This window comes from Carassius auratus, chromosome 11, assembly GCF_003368295.1.
Source record: "Carassius auratus strain Wakin chromosome 11, ASM336829v1, whole genome shotgun sequence".
NCBI lineage: Eukaryota > Metazoa > Chordata > Actinopteri > Cypriniformes > Cyprinidae > Carassius > Carassius auratus.
This window is the reverse complement of record NC_039253.1, coordinates 15,619,673-15,638,120: the sequence shown is the minus strand read 5'-3', so window position 1 is coordinate 15,638,120 and position 18,448 is coordinate 15,619,673. Positions and strand designations below refer to the sequence as shown.

Here is an 18,448-nt window from a genome sequence, read left to right as displayed (position 1 = left end):
GCAGTTCAGTGTAGCTGTTCAACCTCCATTCCTGTGGATGGAGCCATTATCATCAAGAAAGCGCCAATGATTTACGAATGGCATCATTTCGTCGTTTCATAGTCCCTCCCTGAACGTGCATTGGCGCGCTGTGTGTGCATCCTTCCGTCGGGTCCCCGGTCATCTCTCCGTTAGCCTCAGCAGTCAGTAAGACTGGCGAAAATATGGCGGGTATGAACGCGTCGGGTCCCGGCCCGGTTTCGACTCTCGACCAGGTGGATAAAGGACTGAAGGAGACTCTTATAGACGCGCTGAACGCCATTCTGTCGCCGGTGCAAGAAGTGCGTGCCGCGGCGGAGGAGCGCATTAAAGTATTGGAAGTGACGGAGGGTAAGAACTGACGCGAGATGCTGCCACAACATGCATGACACCATGTGAAGTGCAGATTTTTACACATGGGCCTTCTTAGACGATCGTTTTTCAATTTCCGATAAACCTTGGCTGGTTTTATGACGCGTGTCGACCGTGTTTAGCATTTATCTAGTCGCGGTGAATTTGTCAACACATCGGCTTGAATTGGGGGGTACAAGCATGTGCAGCCGAATCCAACATGTCCCCGCGTTTTCATTTGATTGATTTGAAGTCATCTGAAAAGATTCTAAGTGAGAAGTTCGGTTCTGTGGATCCGTATTCAGTTTCACTCTTAAGTTCACTAACATGATGGTAATTTAGTGTTGATAAATACGCGTCATCTTTGTGAGAATATTTAAGTTTTCAGCGAAGTTTGAGGGATAGTTCACCCCTCAAGAAAATAAAACGTTCTGTCATTTAACGTTACTCAAGCTCACGTGGTTCCAAATCTTATTAACTTTCATTGCATTATTTGTCATTTAAAATGACTGCGTATTCAAAACAGTACGAGGGCGAGTAAATGATGACACTTTTTGGGTGAGCTACCCCTTTAACCGTTTCCAAAAGTTCGTTTTTGTACATAATTCTTTTTTTGCTTTTTTGTATGTTTCTCAGACTTCTTTAATTATGCTTTGTGAATAAAATAATAAAGCAACTCCTCATCCTATTTTACCTTCATACTTCTATGCCAAAGCAGAGATTGTGACTTTGGTTTCTTGGAGAGTCCATAATACTAAGTCTGAGTACCCACTATAATCAAGGTTACATCACCCATTATTTTTTAAACTTAAGATATTAATTAGTTTTTTTTTTTTTTTTTTTTTTTGTCTGTTTCGTCATCTTTTGGGGGGAAAAAAAAAGAAGAAAATGTTGTTTATGTGTCTGGATGTGAGTCAGTATCTTTGACCAAAGATAAGAATCAGTCACTGCAAAAGCCATATGATTTAACAACATTCAAATGGAAGCAAATTATTTTAGTATACATTAGTTGACCTGTATTTTATTATATTCTCTTCATATTGAAGTATGTTCTTCATATTCTGAGAGTAAATGGTGCATTATTGTAGTGGAGCTATTGTTTTATTTTGTTATAGTTATGCTTTATTTATAGTTCTTTGATGTAATTATGAAGTGAATTTACTATTTAAAATAACTGTTTTCTATTTTCATATATTTTAAAATACAATTCCTGTGATGGCAAAGCTTTAAATGGCTTTGATCCTTCAGAAGTAATTCTAACATGCTGATTTTGTGTTCCAGTTTTTTTTTTTTTTTTTTTTTATTGACAATGTTGGTTGCTGCTTAATATTTTTGTGGAAACCAGGATAATATTTTATTTTTATTTGAGATTCTATTATGAATAGAAAGTTCAAAAGAACAACATTACTTGGAGTAGAAATCTTATAACATAAATGTCTTTGTCACTTTTGATCAATTTAATGCATCCTAGCTGAATAAAAGTATTCTTTTTTTTTTTTTTAAATGACCACAAATGTTTCAACCAGTTGTGTATTTGTGGACCGACTGTACACTATATGTCTTTATGTTTAGAATGAAACCATGCCCACTTAAAGGTAGAAATGTCCTTGAAAATCAGTCGGTCCGTGTAACCCAGTGGGTCACTGGCTGTGGCCTCTCTTTCAGGGTGTTGGGTGTCAGCAGTAACATTGTTTTTTGGCCACCAGCCTCTCATTGAGCTAAATCCATGGATGATGAAAGATATGTCAGTGCTGTGTTGCTGTGAATCAAGCATACATTAGAAATGGTTTTTTTGAATGTACTCTTCAGACTTGGCTTTTAATGCATTTGTGGTATCAGCTTGTTATTGTAAGTTAAACTGATTGTTGGTTGTTCTTTTAAACTAAACTAATCTTAACCTATATTAATCTATGAACAGTTTTGATTTGCTAATGGTTGTTGTGGCTGACTATGCAATATTATTTCACCTGTTTTGTAGAGTTTGGAGTTCACCTCGCAGAGCTCACTGTCGACCCACATGGAGCACTTGCTATACGCCAAGTAAGAATTCATATCAAAGCATAAATTAACATAAATTACGGTAATATTTAATTAATTTGTTTGCTGTATGTCTCTTGTAGTTGGCCTCTGTGATTCTGAAACAGTATGTTGAGACACACTGGTGCGCCCAGTCAGAGAAATACAGGCCCCCAGAGACGACTGAATGGGTAAAAACTGCATAATTATGTCTGGATGTGACACTATCCGAGATAATTTGTTACCCGTATCCCTTTCTGTTCAGGCCAAAGCTGCAATCCGTGAGCTCCTGCCAAGTGGCTTGCGGGAGGCCATCAGTAAGGTGCGCTCCAGCGTGGCCTACGCCGTGTCAGCTATTGCACACTGGGACTGGCCTGAAGCTTGGCCTGGGCTCTTCAAGCTCCTCATGGACATGCTGGCCAGTGGGGATGTTAACGCTGTACACGGCGCCATGAGGGTCCTCACAGGTAATCACTCAGTCAGAACATCTAGACCTCTCTTCCTCACAGTTGCATCAAGTGACAGTGTTTTTCACCATTACTAAGCAACATATTTTTGTGCGTTTCATAGAATTTACCCGAGAGGTGACGGATGTACAGATGCCAGATGTTGCACCTGTTATTTTGCCTCAAATGTACAAGATTTTTACCATGGCAGAGGTATTATACTCAGCTTAATAAAAACACAGTACAGTCCTTGCTTTTGAGACAACCATGTGTACTATATATCACTGACAAAAACAACATTGTGTTGTTACTCTTGCAGGTTTACAGTATTCGCACTCGATCCAGAGCAGTTGAGATCTTTACCACGTGTGCCAATCTCATCTGTGCAATTGATGAAGTAGCAAAGGTAAAGTTTCAGTAAAATACTCTCGTTTATAGGTAAATAGGTAATTCTTTGGACAGTATACACATTTAAAATGTTACATGTTTATAAAATGTATCAGGGTTTGCACAAAAATATTTAGCCATGCAACTGTTTTCAGCATTAATAAAAAGTAATGTTCCCTGAACACAAAATCAGCATATTGGAATGATTTCTGAAGGATTCTGTGACACTGAAGGCTGATGGCCTCCTATATATATATATATATATATAAATGTATTTTTATTTTTTTCATTTTAAACTTCATAAATATTTCTTAGTATTACTGTATTTTATCATCAAATAAAAGCATTGTTGGTAAAGAGACTTTTTTTAAAAACATGCATCAACCCAACTCAAAAAAGGTTTTGAGCTGTATTTGTATAAAATTTTAATTCCACATTGTATGAATTAACCTAAATGAATAAATGTAGTGGAAATTGCGACTTCATAATACCCAATACTTTACAATAAATATTAAATGGGCTACTGACATTTTAAAACAGTCATGTTTGATTTTAGGGTGCTGCCAATACTCTAATCTTCCCGGTGGTGCAGCAGTTCACCGAGGCCTTCATACAGGCGCTGCAGATTCCAGATGGACCCACTTCAGACAGTGGCCTGAAGATGGAAGTACTAAAGGTGACTAGCTGTTGCATTGTGCAGAAAAATACTTTTTTTCCTTAGTGATGTAATGTTTCCTTAGATGAATGTAATTATCAATTGTTTTCCCTTCATAGGCAGTGACAGCCCTTGTGAAGAACTTCCCCAAACCCATGGTGTCCTCCATGCAACAGATTCTACCTATAGTATGGAACACCTTGACAGAAAGCGCCTCTTTATATCCATTAATTCATTGACCGCTTTTCCCACTTGTTTAAACTATCACCATTAGTGGAAAAGTTCACCCAAAGATGAAAATTGACTTATGCTCAAGCCATCGAAAGATGTAGATGAGTTTGCATATTTATAATAACAGATTTTGAGCATCACACCACTTGCACACCAATGAATCCACTCCAGTGTGAATGAGAGTCCACACTTACCGATAAAAACATCCACTTGACTACAGTCCATTAATTAACATCTTATAAGTTAAAAGCTGTGTGTTTATAATAAATACATCCAACGAGATATTTTTTGCTTGTAACTGTTCAGTTATAATATGAATCCATTGCCTTCTCCATCTTGGGTAAACTATACCATTAATATCTCAGATCTTATTGCTGTTTTTGTCAGTGTCGGTAATATCAGTAAACATTCAAAGTATTTTTTTTAACCAATCGTGTACTTATGTGAGAACTGAGGTCAACTACACAGAAGAAGTAGATGATCCGGTTGACTCTGATGGTATGTGCTACTAGTTTTTTTTTTTGTTTGTTTTTTTGCAAGAATTGATCAAAGTCATTCAGATTGTTTTAGTAAGCATTGAGCTTTGTTAATTCATTGTTACGTCGCAGGTGAGGTTCTTGGCTTTGAGAACCTCGTCTTCAGCATCTTTGAGTTCGTCCACACACTGCTGGAAAACAAGAAGTTCAAGAGCACAGTGAAGAAAGCTTTACCAGAGCTCATATATTACATCATCCTCTACATGCAGATCACGGAGGATCAGGTTTGTGGGCAGGGTGAGTGCGTGTCATGTGACTTTTTTTCTAAAGCTTTATCACAACATTCTCATCCATCTCACAGATCAAGGTATGGACAGCCAATCCGCAACAGTTTGTTGAGGATGAGGATGATGATACATTCTCTTATTCGGTCCGGATATCGGCACAGGATCTGTTGCTGGTGAGAGCACAGAGAGTTTGTTTGTAGATGTTGAAATATTTTCCCTCTCTTATGTTCAATGTATGCTTTTGTTCATCAGGCTGTTGCTGCCGAGTTTCAGAACGAGAGCGCTGCTGCTTTAGCGGCGGCGGCAACTCGACACCTTCAGGAGGCAGAGCAAGCCAAGAACACAGGCAGTGAACACTGGTAAAGAGAGAAGACATCCTTTCTCTCAGTTAAACTTTCTTTTTCAGTGTGTTGCTTTACATCAGGGTTTTCCAAATGGGGATTGGTGAGGGAACTGCAGAGGCTTTTTGAATTGATGAATTGATGAAAAGCTAAATAATTGAAACAATCAAATTTGGTTGTGGAATTAATAGAAATAAAAATGAAACTGACGTATAGTTGTTTTACAAATTTGAATTTTTGAAAGTAAAGAAATTAATACTTAAATATAAGTAGAGTATCTTGCAGCCTATTATCGTTAAATTGATTTTTTTTTTTTTTTTTACCAGCCAATTTTACTACAGAAATATATTTATATCTTCATTTTTATAGTCAATTAAAACAATATAATAATAAACCCGATATATGTGCGGTCCTATGTATAAATAAATGTATATAATAAGTATACATTTTGTCCAATTTCATGTTGCATGCCCATTAGCCAATATCAGAGAACCATAAAATGTGCTGTTAAATTGTTGAAGTATTAACTTTATCTCTGGTGGTAGTTCAAGTAAATATGTTATGTCTTAGGGGTTCGGCTGACAAAAAAGTTGTGTAACCCCTGCCTTACATTAGTATCTATATGGATATGCAGGTGGAAGGTGCATGAGGCTTGCATGCTGTCCCTGGGCTCAGTCAAGACCATCATCACTGAGAATGTAAAGAACGGTCGTGTGCAATTCGATATGCATGGATTCCTTGCCAGTGTCATCCTTGCAGACCTCAATTTACCAGGTAACTTTATTCTAGATTTTAATTTTGATCCTGCATCTGTATTTGGAGTGTAGACCTGACGATCTGATCCCCATGTTATTCAATTCCCAGCAGCCTCTCCATTCCTCTTGGGTCGGGCCTTATGGGCAGCCAGTCGCTTTACTGCAGCGATGTCCCCAGAACTCATACAGCAGTTCCTTCAGGCCACTGTGAGTGGTCTGCATGAGAGCCAGCCACCCTCGGTCCGCATTTCTGCTGTGAGAGCCATCTGGGGGTAGGACTTTCTCCAGCTATATAATGGCTAACACTCTATTTCAAGGTGTCCTTGTTACATGTTACATGTACTTACTTACTATTGTGATAACAATACTGTATGAATAATTACATGTAAATAACCATATCTATATAATAAGTACTTGTAGTTAATTAATATTGCTCAGTACTTAAATGTATAAGTACACTAACAAAGACACCTTGAAATAAAGTTATAACAAATAATGTATAATGTAATATACTATTTCGGAAAAAAAATAGTCAATACACTATTGTTCTAAGCAGGAATCTTGTGTGGTTTAAACTGAATAATGAACACAATTTAATAATTTTATATTCTGTATTCAATAACTCTGTGATTCATTGTCCTTTTTTTAAATAATAAAGCAAGGATGGATTAAATTGGTCTTAAATGACAGAAATGACCTTTACTAAAGCACAGTAAAGATTTCTATTTCAAATGAATATCATCGAAGAATCTTGAGATGAGTAACATGATGTCCACATAAATAGAGATCTCTCTGTATGTCTGTTTCACAGGTACTGTGATCAACTCAAGCTGTCCGAGAGCACTCATGTCCTGCAGCCCTTCCTGCCCAGTGTCTTGGAAGGGCTGGTGCAGCTCGCAGCTCAGTTCAGCTCTGAAGTTCTTACTTTAGTCATGGAGACCCTCTGTATTGTTTGCACTGTGGATCCAGCTTTCACCACGAGTGCTGAGAACAAGATCTGCCCACTCACTATTGCCGTCTTCCTTAAGTATAGTAATGGTAGGATCATTTTAAAGACAACGGCTAGTATTTTCTGTAATTTAAAAGATTACCCGCTTATCATGTTCTTTTTTTCCATTTTTGTTAGATCCTGTTGTAGCTTCTTTAGCGCAGGACGTCTTCAAGGAGCTTGCCCAGATTGAAGCCTGCCAAGGACCCATGCAAATGCGCCTCATTCCTACTCTTGTTAGCATTATGCAGGCACCGCCTGATAAAATCCCATCTGGCCTTTGTGCTGTAAGTTACACTTGTCAATTTGTTCTACTACTTACTGTATTCTGTAAGTAATACATATTTTTTGTTCTCACAGACATCCATAGATATCCTAACTACGGTTGTTCGTAACACTAAACCCCCATTGTCTGACATGCTTGTGTGCCAAGCATTTCCTGCAGTGGCCCAATGCACCCTCCGCACAGATGACAACACCACGATGCAGGTGACATTCTCGCAGATTTTCAGAGTCCTCATGTCAGTTGATATTTGACTCTCATCATCTCTGAATTTTGTCTTTTTATTTTTTAGAATGGTGGCGAATGCTTGAGGGCCTATGTGTCTGTGGCGCTGGAGCAGATTGCCCAGTGGCAAGATGAGCAAGGCCACAGTGGCCTGTGGTATGTCATGCAGGTTGTCAGTCAGCTCCTTGACCCCCGTACGTCTGAGTTCACCGCTGCTTTTGTTGGGCGCCTGGTGTCCACTCTCATTGCACGGGCTGGCACTCAGTTGGCTGACCAGCTGGACCAAATACTGCGTGCTATTCTCAGTAAGATGCAGCAGGCAGAGACCCTCAGTGTGATGCAGGTAGAGTTGAATTAATAACAGAGTTTTGGCCTAGGTACAGTACCACTGGAGCGATACAAAACTGATACCTAGGGGTTTTAAAACTAAGAACTGGGAGCTGGGAAAATTTGAGAAAACCAAAATATTTGTACAAAATGCATGTTTAGGCTATCACTGTTAATGTTTACTTTAAATATCAATTAAATGTTAACGCGGTAATTTGAACACTTACTGATTTTGGCATTATTACTTTTTCACGTTTTTTAATTAATTTTTTCAGTTTTCATTTATTTTTTTATCAAAACTAAATAACTTTGTCTTTTGTGTGTGTGCGTGTTTTGTTGCATTAATTTCATATGTGAAATAGGTCCTCTATCATATTTGGTAGTCATTGTTATCAAGTTTGAAAACTTCTATGAATGATTCATAAAAATATCAGCATGAATAAGTTTGAACAAATTCCCATAATCCCAAAAGTGTAGACTAAATAAACACCTTGGGCAAATTATGAAATGAAACTAGAACCATAATTAGATAGTAACAATAATCAGTATCATTAATTAGTGATTCATTAGTAGTTAACATGTTAGAACATTCAGTTTCACGTTAGCCATGAAAACAAAATGTGGGAAATGTCAGATATCACAGTGCTGAGATAATACTGCAGATATATGATGTAGCACAGGTAAAGAAATAACACGTAATAAGCTAAAAATAATAACTTCTTTTCCCCCCTTGTTAAACATTAATTTACTTGTACAACAGATAAGTCTGAATTGTGCTGTAGCTGCTGGCTCAAATAAGGTGTGTAATACATTCTCGCTCTTCATTTTACAGTCCCTGATCATGGTTTTCGCCCACCTGGTCCATTCCCAGTTGGAGCCTCTGCTAGAATTCCTATGCAGTCTTCCAGGCCCCACAGGGAAACCTGCCCTAGAGTTTGTCATGGCTGAGTGGATGAGTCGCCAACATCTGTTTTATGGCCAGTATGAAGGCAAAGTCAGGTGAGGGTTTCCAATCTCGTCCTTGTTGTGTCTGAAGAAACTGCACAGCTTCCATTTGAAATAACACCGTAATGGCTCTGTCCACAGTGCTGTTGCCTTGTGTAAACTTCTCCAGCATGGTCTGAATACAAATGACAAACGCCTCCAAGATATAGTGGTCAAAGGAGATGAACTATTTAATCCAGACGAGGGAATCTGCACACGTTCCAAATCAGCCAAGAGTGAGTTAATAATCTCTAAACTGCTAAATGATTGATTAATAATTGTTATTGTCTCCGATATCTGACTGAACTGTTTATCTTAGACCCACAGCGGTGGACCAACATTCCTTTGCTGGTAAAGATCTTTAAACTCATCGTCAATGAACTGTCTTCCGTGGTGGAGGCTAATGCAAATAGAGCAAATCCTGCAGATTGGAGCCAAGGTACTTGTGTGGTTGAACTCTTTACCCCTAGTATTAGTATTTATTGATGACGTTGAAGTGTGGAGCATTCTTAAGGTTTGAACATTTGTTTTGCAGACTCTGGTGGAATGTGGGATGAACTGGATGCGGATGAAGATGACGATGACGAGGAAGATGAAGGATTAGCAGGACAGCTATTGTCTGATCTCATTTCCTCGAACAAATATGGTGAAGACCCATAATACTAAAACGGTTTAATTTGCATTTGTCCGTTCTAATTTTACGTATGCATTTGGCATCTAGAGTGACTTATTGTTACAAATTTTATTAATTCACACATTCCCAGGGAGTCAAACCTTTGTTCTGAGCATTGTGAAAAAGGGTCCTTGTACTTTTGCATCCATTCATTTACCCAGAAATTAAATACAGAAAATGCGTTTTCTTGTTTGTGTTTCAAACACTGATAAATAGAATAAGCAGACACAAATTAATTTTCATTATTCAAAATTCCAATGATAATAATTTTTTTTTTTAATATATATATAAATGCTAAATTTAATTTCTAGCTTTTTTAGCATTTCTGTAAAGTAAACTATATATGCCCTCTCGCGCTGCTGTCATGTCTGCCGGTACCCTTATGAAAACCTTGGCTTCATTTTTTTTATGATCTTGATATTTTTTTTTTACTCCTAAAAACATGTATGAAATACTCATTACATATTTCTTTGCAATTAACTGTATCCAGAGCCAGTTCTGTGGGAGTGCTAGAGGGAACGAAATGAAAGCAAGAGGATACTGACAAAACATATTTTCCAAACGCTCCAGTGTGTATTTGTGTAAAACATGTTTTTGTTGCACTGATCAACGCATCCAATCACTAACATTTTCTGTTGATTTGCAATGGATAAGTGTTTTAAGTTAGAATCCACTCCACACCACAATTTGTTCAATGATGCACGCTTGGGAGTCTCTTATTATAACAAAGAAAGTGTAACATGAGTTAAATAAGAGATTAATTGTGTAGAGCTTCATCGATTATAATGGAACTTTGTGAGATTGCACTGAACTCAAATGAGTGACAGCTTTTCAGTTATTCTAAGGGAGTGCTCTTTGCTGTTTTTCTTGGCTATGGGCTAAGCCATTCAGAATTAGAAAAATCTGAAAAGAAGTCAATATTTTACTTTTTCAGACAGAATTTTGTGTACGGTTCTAATTTAAATTTTGGTTTTCAGCATAGCATATAAAAATACAACCGTTATTCTCTGTTTTCTTTTATTCGTCAGGAAAAAAAAATGAAAAATTAATGGATGCAAAAGTACAAGGGCCATAAAGTTTGTCAACTTATTTTTGTATTATTTATTTATTATTGCAGTTTTTATTAACATTTAATTTTTTTCCCAGTATTCCTTTTAATTAGTACTTCAGATTTATTTCAAAATGTAAAAAAAAAATGTTTTAATAGTTTAATGTTTTTGTGGCGGGCAGACATGCTGTTCTTTAAATGTTAGGATTCATTAGTAAAGTAAAATGACAAAAACATGAGTAAATTAGTGCACAATGCTTTCCATATTCACTACCTTGTCTTTACTACAAATGATCTATAACAATTATTGTAATTTCCCTCTAGACGATGATTATTATGAGGATGATGATGAGGAGGATCCAGACGCCCTGAAGGACCCCATTTATCAAATTGACCTTCAGGTAAGTTATTTGGCACCATCTCAAGTATTACTGTAACCATACTTCATATCTTCACTGCTCCTGTCTCCCATGCTTTTTTTCCATAGGCATACCTGACAGATTTCCTTACCCAGTTTGCTCAGCAGCCTTGCTATAGCATGTTTTCAAGCCACTTGAATGAAGTAGAGAGAAGAGTCTTGCAGTCCATCGGTATATGACCTGTATCCCCCACCCAACATTGGCTCCTTGTCCTTTGTTTCCGTCTCTACCACTCAATCATCTTTTCTTCAAACTTAAACATTCGAGTGGACTCATAATGCCTTTCAGACAACGCTCTTGATCCACAACCCAAGAGAGGACTTAAAGGTTTACGTGCCTCTCCCTGTATTTTATTAAGGGAAGGAATAGACATTGATTCCCGGGATGTTATAAGAGCAGGGCATGAGGGGCAGCAGGACTGTGTGGGTACATTTGAATCAGATGTCAAAACACTACTGTGCTTTGATAGACCTGTCTAGTATGATGAAAAAAAAAATTTTGCCAAGGGACTGGTAACAGTAAAGAAATGATTTAAAATGTCATCTATCCATCTGTACCTTCTCACTTTATTAAATCACAATGGTTACAAAATCTATCTGGGGAGGAAGGAAAAAGACTTCTGGCAGATGATGAATCTACACTTTGAAAAGAAGTTGGATCTGTTGGCGGCCTTATTAAAGTTATCCATGTTGTTTGTCATTACGTGGTCTCATGAGCCTGATCTTTATGGCTACACTGTTGGGTGAGCATGAAGAATAATATAGTGTTACCATAGTGATGCTACAATCTTATTAGCAGCATTGTCTTCATTGTGGCAAGAGAAGAATTTCATAATAAAAGACCTGTTAAGGTCTAAATTATAAGAGTCTACATTCAAAATTAAGTTTTTGGAGATTTAGACAACTTTTTGAAGAATTATAATTTTTTTATGAAGATGTTATTGATTGCCGTTGACATTTAACCGATTTAATTATGCACGTGCAAATAGCTATTTTAATTTGATATATTACATAAAGGATATGTACATTATGCTACTAAGCATTGATTTGCTAAAAGATCTGGCCTCTTGTTTTCAAAAATAAATTTAAGAACTAAATTAAGATTTAGGAAAGATTTTAGGACTTCACTATTCAGTTATTTACAGAATTATTAGAAAATGATTTCAATTATAAACTTAAGTTGTATATATTAAAACTAATTTAATTAGAAATAAACAAACATGGGAATATTTTATCAGTTTGAGTTAGAGGTGATAAAACAAAATATAATACAATACATAATAATGGACAAAAGTATTGTGACGCCCTTCTAATGAATAGATTTGACTGCTTTAGTAATTTCCATCTTCCGTCCAATTCCAATCTTAATGTTTAAGCAATTGTGTGCTTCTAATTTTATAGCAACAGTTTGGACAGGACCCTTTTCTATTCTAACATGACAATGCCTCTGTTTATAAGGCAAGGTGATTGATTCAGTCTGTGGAAGAACTAGACTGGTCTGCAGAAAGCTAGGTCTTAATCTCAGTTGAACACCTCTCTGGAGTGAGTGTGACTTTAAACGCAAAGCTTGAGCCAAAATGTATCACCAAACGCCAATAACATTTACATATGGATAGGCTACAGTCATTTTAGACACTTCCAAACTGTTGGAACAGAGATGGAAATGCAATTTACATGTAATTTATACAATTTATATGTTTAGTGATGAGTTTTTGTGTTTTTAATACATTTCATAAACTGTAATATAACCCTCTTCCTTTCAGAAGAGATAATATTGTGTTCTGTACATATAATGTGAATGAGTGTATTTATTATCTCCAGAAATGTGAACTATTCAGAGGGGCCGAGGCGCGCTGCTACAGGATCCCACGGGTTCCATTTCTCCTCGTGGAATTTCGGGCGTCTGCGGTCAATCTCCTGAATAATTCCATCATTCGTCCTCTTAATTTACACGCGTTCTACGCGTTGTCCTGCGAAATGGACGTCTTTTGATTTATTTCATCAATGAGGAGGCTGGTACTGGAGATCTGGCGTGTAGCGTCACGGGCGGTGTGTCGTTCCGCACAGATCGCATGTTGATCACGACGCTGCTTGATCCGGAGCTCCGCTGTCTGCGAGACGTGGCAGATTATATCATTTTACGGGCCTTTTTTCAAAGGATGCAGATGTAACCGTTTTTATCTGGTGTAGCGAAAAGTATACTGGAAGCAGGATGTCCTTCTACGCCGTCGTTATACTGGTCCTTTATATGATTTTCTCTCTTTGGATGGGTAAGACGATAATGTAGTTTCTTCATAGGCCTCATTGCTGCAAACATGTATTTAGACACGTTTTTTTTGTTCATAATGTGTTATCGTCATCAGCAAAAAAAAAAAAAAAGCATTGTATTACTCCGATGCCATGTAACAGTTCTTATCTAATGCAATCTGTATGCATAGCTGCCATGTATTTAACATGGCTATAATCCAGAATATGTCATTTCTATAGCAACAGCCCTCAAACCCCTCAGGTTCGTAAGTTCACATGAGGCTGCGGATGTTGCTCTTCTGCATTCTGTATAGGTAACGTTAGGTCCTTCACCGCGGAGGAGTAACTGAAACCTAGTCCAAGAGCTGATCGAGAACTTCAAGCAGGTGGTCAACTGACCTACATTTAAGATTCTGCAACTGAAGATGAAAACAAAGATGCAATTTCACCTAAAAACCGTCTTTAGATGTTTTCAAGAGGTTTTTACTAAAAATATATAACTTCAGTCATTATTTTGGGTTAATTAAGTGAGCGCCTACGGAATTAAATAATCATGAATTAACGATTAATGTTCTTATGAATTAATGTGCTCATAGTGCATTAATTATCCATCTATCTATTTAGGTTATTGTTCATGTTCAGTATTATCGTAGGATTTGGCATCACCTTCAGAATCTAACATCCAATATTTGTTAGTATTTTGATATTTATAAGCACCAGTTTTGTTTTATTTCTTTTAGTGAGTGCAGATGAGGACTGCTTGTGGTATGTGGACAAAAATGGCACCTGGCACAATGGCTTTGACTGCCCGCTCATAACCTTCTGCTGTGGGAACTGTCACCGCCGTTACTGCTGCCTGGATGGCTTCAAGATGATCACCGAGGCGGGACAGAAGCGCTGCATGCTTTTCCATCTCAGGTACACTTTTCAAGATTCTAGATTATTGACCTCTTAGTGGCCTAGAGAGGCTCATTAACCTCAAATTAGACTGGTTAATGTTTCTAAAAATAGCTAAAATGTTTCTAAAAATAGCTAAGCAAAAGTATGACTTATAAAAGAAGTGCTAATCTTAATGGTAAAGGTGCTAATTTCTAGACCCAACAGAAAGTGTTTTATTTTACATTTATTCATTTAGCAGATGCTTTTGTCCAAAGTGAGTGTTCTGTGAGTTGCTCCCAGAGAGGTCATTCAGAATTGGTGTTGGATAAGATCAGTGAAGTTTTCTGTCCTGCCTTTCTCAGCCCTTCTACTATAGCTGGCATTGCTTCATCGATCCTGCTCTTTGTGGCTGCTATAGCAACTATGGTCTGTTGCTTCATGTGTTCCTGCTGTTATCTGTACCAGCGCCAACGTGGCAGAACTCCTTATGAAGGTGAATGCAATTACTTTATTCTCTTCACAGCCCACCGTGAATCGACTACAAATACATATGAATGAATTCAAAATGAACAAAGAAAAAATCTGTATTATATTAGCATGTCATTTTTTTAGTTTTGCTGTTGGGTTGTTATTGCATGATATACAGCAACTATATAATGTAAGTACATCCAATCTTACCTGGATATATACACTTACACATAGCTGGATATAAAATCAAGCTGAATTGAATTGCTTGATTGTCTGTACTGTCGGTAAAGGAAACTGTTTTATATTACATCAATATACTAAAAGTTGGATATATATCATGTAAAGTAAATTATCACAGAGCTCTATTCGTAAAGTCGAATAGTCCAACTTTTTCGATATACTTACAGCGCACTCACATTATATACTTTATAGCAAATAACAACTGCTTGATTGTTCTTATCATGCAACTATATTATCGCTCGGTTCTAGTCTGCTAGACGAGGCATTAAGTTATTAAGAATTGTCATGTTTTTCTGAAAAGCTGCTTTCAAACTCTGTGCATTTGTTTAAAGCATTATATAAATAAATTTGACTTGATTTCTCTTTCTAGTTTTACAATTGCATTGCTTTTTGTAAGCATACTTATTTAACCACTGGCTTTCTATTGCAATACCATGGCTAATGTTCAAAATGCTCGTTTGCATGAACTTATTCTTACAAAGAATATAAATCATCACCTACTAACCAAGTATGCATTTTTTAGTCCAGCATATTCCAATGGTCAGCTATCCTGTGGAGCACATGTACGATGCTTCTGGTAAACCCATTGGACATCCTGATTATCCTGGCTATCCAATGGTGCCACAATATCCAGGTGTCCCCCACCATTATCCTATGATGCCCCAGGGTCCTTATCCTCCCAATCCTCCTGACGCAGGATACAGTCAAGCAGGTATTCGAATGGCCACTCTGAGAGATCACATACTACACTCTTAAAAACAAAAGCAGCAAAAGGAGGTTTCACAGTAATTCAATAGAAGTTTCCCAAAGAAGCTTTCAGAGAACAGATCTCAAAAGAACCATTTTTTCTTAGTGTAGGGAACATTTTATTCATCTGAAGATCACTTTTCCAAATTAAAGGATTAGTTAACTTCCAGAATAAGAAATTCCTGGTAATTTACTAACCCCATGTCATCCAAGTTCTTCATGTCCTTCTTTATTCAGTTAAAAAGAAATTAAGGTTTATGAGGAAAACATTTCAAGATTGTTCTCTATATAGTGGACTTCAGTGGGACCCATTGGGTCAGTGCAGCTTCAAAAGCTTCTATTATTTAGTTAATAGACGTTAACTGATAAAGAAGATCAATTTGACATTATTTTTGGCATCATCCTCATTTACAACATTTTTACACAGGTGCCTCAAACTTTTTAAAGTACTGTAACTTTGCCAGTAGGTTTCTTAAAACAGCTTGAAGATGTTGCCACAGTTATTCTGGATTTAGTCTGTCTCAGTTTGTTCTATTAAGACCCTTATTCTACATGGATTATTCCTTATGGCTATATGGAGAAAAATCTTAGAACGTTTTCCTCAAAAACCTTAATTTCTTTTCGCCTGAAGAAAGAAAGATATGAACATCTCGGATGACATGGGGTGAGTAAATCATCAGGAAATGTTTATTCCAGAAGTGAACTAATCCGTTTAAGAACCTTTTGTGCAATGGAACGGTTTCATGGTTGTTGTAAGTTCTTCATGAAACCATCAATACAAATAAGAACCTGTAATTTTAGAGTGTGTAGAGTGGAAATAAAAACACTACTCTTGCATATAACAGCAAAGACAACCAAAACAACTTTCTCTAAGTTATTATTTTATTTTTGTTTTCAGCTCCTCCACCATATTCCCCTCCACAGTACCCAGGGCACTGAAAGAGCTTTGAGGTTATCTTATCCAGAAGATAACCTATAGAATGGGTGATGATGAAGAGGGCCCATGCTTGTATGGAATCCTTTGTATGAGAAACCATTTAAAATTAATTTCTGTTATTTATTTCTTGATTAATTTGTGGAGTGAAGCATGAACTGACCTCAGAATCACCTCACATGTCTGGAGTGTTTTCTTGTTTGATGTACAGCTTTCATGTGTCACTAATCAGTGAGACTCCTCCCACTTTAATCCAGCAACTCACAGACTCAAAAGACTGCTTTAAACGTGCCATTATGTTTTGTCAAACTCTCCGAAATGGACTGTTAAAGATGATTTTCCTGCAGAAGAGACTGACTGCCAGTTCTGACTCATCCAGGATCTCGTTTTCTGTTCAACCAAATAAGTACCTTGTGTCATTTACACTTTATCCTGCAATAGACATGCTTAGCTGTCTCTCCTGGTTTGTTTGTTGATAATGTGTTTATTTGACCACTAATTCAATGTCACTTGCATCATTAACATCAATTCATGCTGTACACTTTTCATGTCTTATAGACAGCTAACATGTGGACATGAAACGTGGATGTTATAGACAGTTAACACGATGTAAATAAGAGAGAACTTACATTAGGAAGAATTTCATGTTTTATAGCATCCAACCAAACTTCATTCTGTGCATTTAAAGGTCGTCAACTCTTGTTAGATCTGGCTTGAGGTTGAGCTGTAATGTTAACGCTCCTTGGATTTGCATGTCCTTAATTGTATCTCATGCTATAGACCAGTTGTCAAGGGAATCACAAAAATGTGTGCATTTGGTTAGCTGTCCGTTTGTGCCCTTTTTTGGTTTCAAAAAGCTTTCAAAGTAATTTATGTTGTTTTGTTATGTTATCTACAGTGAGACAAGTTTAAACAAAGTCCCTTTAGTTTTCCATCCAAGTCTGAATAGTTAGATGTAAACTCAGAATTAAGGGGAAAAATTATAATTGCAATGTCACAATAATGCGGTCATTTACCATTGTTTAGCAAAATTTCACAGGCTATATTTTCAGTATGGATCCACACATTCAGGAATTTCTCATTCTGGTGTAAGATGTTCTAATGCCGATTTCACATTGGTTTCATTGGTCATGCAAATTTGCAGTGTTTATCAATGGAAAGAAGTGACTTCTGTTTGAGCTGTGCTTCAACACTATTGAAAACAGACTATGGACCATTTTAAAGCGGGATTTCCATTGCCGTCATATTGAATGTTCCAATTTTTCCCATTCATAACCATCAGTGGACCATCTTAAATTAATTTTGAAGTTCATCATAAATGTCACTTTTCAATGATAAAATAGAACGTGAATTAAAAGAATTAGATTCTCACTCAAATGTGTATCAGCTTAAAATAATTATCAGATACATTTAAGGTGCAATTTTGGATTTAAAATGATTTCTGCTACCTCCTCATCTCACTATTTGTGATGCTTTTTGTCCACAGTTTAAATAACTTGTTAGTTATTTAAATTAATGTATAGTTAACAGTGTTGTTTTTGCTATAAACCGCATATGCTACTGTATTTGTCACTTTGGAATGTGAAGCACAAAAAAGAAAAGGATCTATAAAGGTCTTTTTTACAATGTGGAATATTAATAGGTATTTATAACTTGGGGGGGGGGTGATTAATAGGCTACTTGTGTTTGAACTTCCACTAAACATCCTATAAGAGAGATCTAATTGAAGGAGTATTGCATAATTATCTTTTTACAATAAAAACAGAATTGATTTACTGTACTGTCTCCATTAATGCTGTACCTGAAATCAAACATTGGCCTGCTGTCATTATTTAATGCCGCATTATTTTTGCCCAGCGTGAATTTGTAATATATCACCAATATTTTTATATACCACAAAAAGACTAGTGTTTTCTGAACCTTTAATGATAGATAGCTATTAAAAAAATAAGCTGAATAATTATTATATATTTTGTTTTTACATCTGAAGTGAATTATCCAATGATTTGTGCTAAAACAGGAAT

General features: G+C 36.7%; 2 protein-coding genes across 3 annotated transcripts; both read left to right on the top strand.

Annotated features, from left to right (window-relative positions):
• Positions 1-96: 96 nt before the first annotated feature.
• Positions 97-11,612, top strand: LOC113111177 (importin-9-like). 2 transcript variants are annotated; one of them, XM_026275684.1, is made up of 24 exons: positions 97-369; positions 2,348-2,409; positions 2,490-2,576; positions 2,651-2,852; positions 2,956-3,044; positions 3,151-3,237; positions 3,775-3,894; positions 3,993-4,093; positions 4,544-4,602; positions 4,713-4,864; positions 4,942-5,040; positions 5,120-5,226; positions 5,843-5,982; positions 6,076-6,235; positions 6,775-7,001; positions 7,090-7,238; positions 7,312-7,440; positions 7,527-7,802; positions 8,619-8,785; positions 8,873-9,006; positions 9,090-9,209; positions 9,306-9,416; positions 10,816-10,892; positions 10,979-11,612. In XM_026275684.1, the coding sequence occupies exons 1-24, from the start codon at positions 204-206 to the stop codon at positions 11,087-11,089; spliced, it is 3,132 nt and encodes a 1,043-aa protein (XP_026131469.1). In that variant the 5' UTR covers positions 97-203; the 3' UTR covers positions 11,090-11,612. The 2 variants fall into 2 exon arrangements, with proteins under 2 accessions (XP_026131469.1, XP_026131468.1); XM_026275683.1 differs by having other exon boundaries at positions 98-369; positions 6,073-6,235.
• Positions 11,613-12,659: 1,047 nt separating this feature from the next.
• Positions 12,660-18,077, top strand: LOC113111178 (protein shisa-4-like). Its single transcript, XM_026275685.1, has 5 exons — positions 12,660-13,179; positions 13,897-14,074; positions 14,398-14,528; positions 15,267-15,455; positions 16,389-18,077. Exons 1-5 carry the CDS (start codon positions 13,122-13,124, stop codon positions 16,427-16,429), a joined length of 597 nt encoding a protein of 198 aa, XP_026131470.1. The 5' UTR covers positions 12,660-13,121; the 3' UTR covers positions 16,430-18,077.
• Positions 18,078-18,448: the final 371 nt, after the last annotated feature.

Coding starts and splice junctions, on each gene's coding strand:
- LOC113111177 (XM_026275683.1), top strand. CDS start 204: ATGGCGGGTATGAACGCGTCGGGTCCCGGCCCGGTTTCGACTCTCGAC. Junction 2,410..2,489: donor GAGCACTTGCTATACGCCAA/GTAAGAATTCAT, acceptor TGTCTCTTGTAG/TTGGCCTCTGTGATTCTGAA. Junction 10,893..10,978: donor TTTATCAAATTGACCTTCAG/GTAAGTTATTTG, acceptor TTTTTTCCATAG/GCATACCTGACAGATTTCCT.
- LOC113111178 (XM_026275685.1), top strand. CDS start 13,122: ATGTCCTTCTACGCCGTCGTTATACTGGTCCTTTATATGATTTTCTCT. Junction 13,180..13,896: donor GATTTTCTCTCTTTGGATGG/GTAAGACGATAA, acceptor TATTTCTTTTAG/TGAGTGCAGATGAGGACTGC. Junction 15,456..16,388: donor CGCAGGATACAGTCAAGCAG/GTATTCGAATGG, acceptor TTTTGTTTTCAG/CTCCTCCACCATATTCCCCT.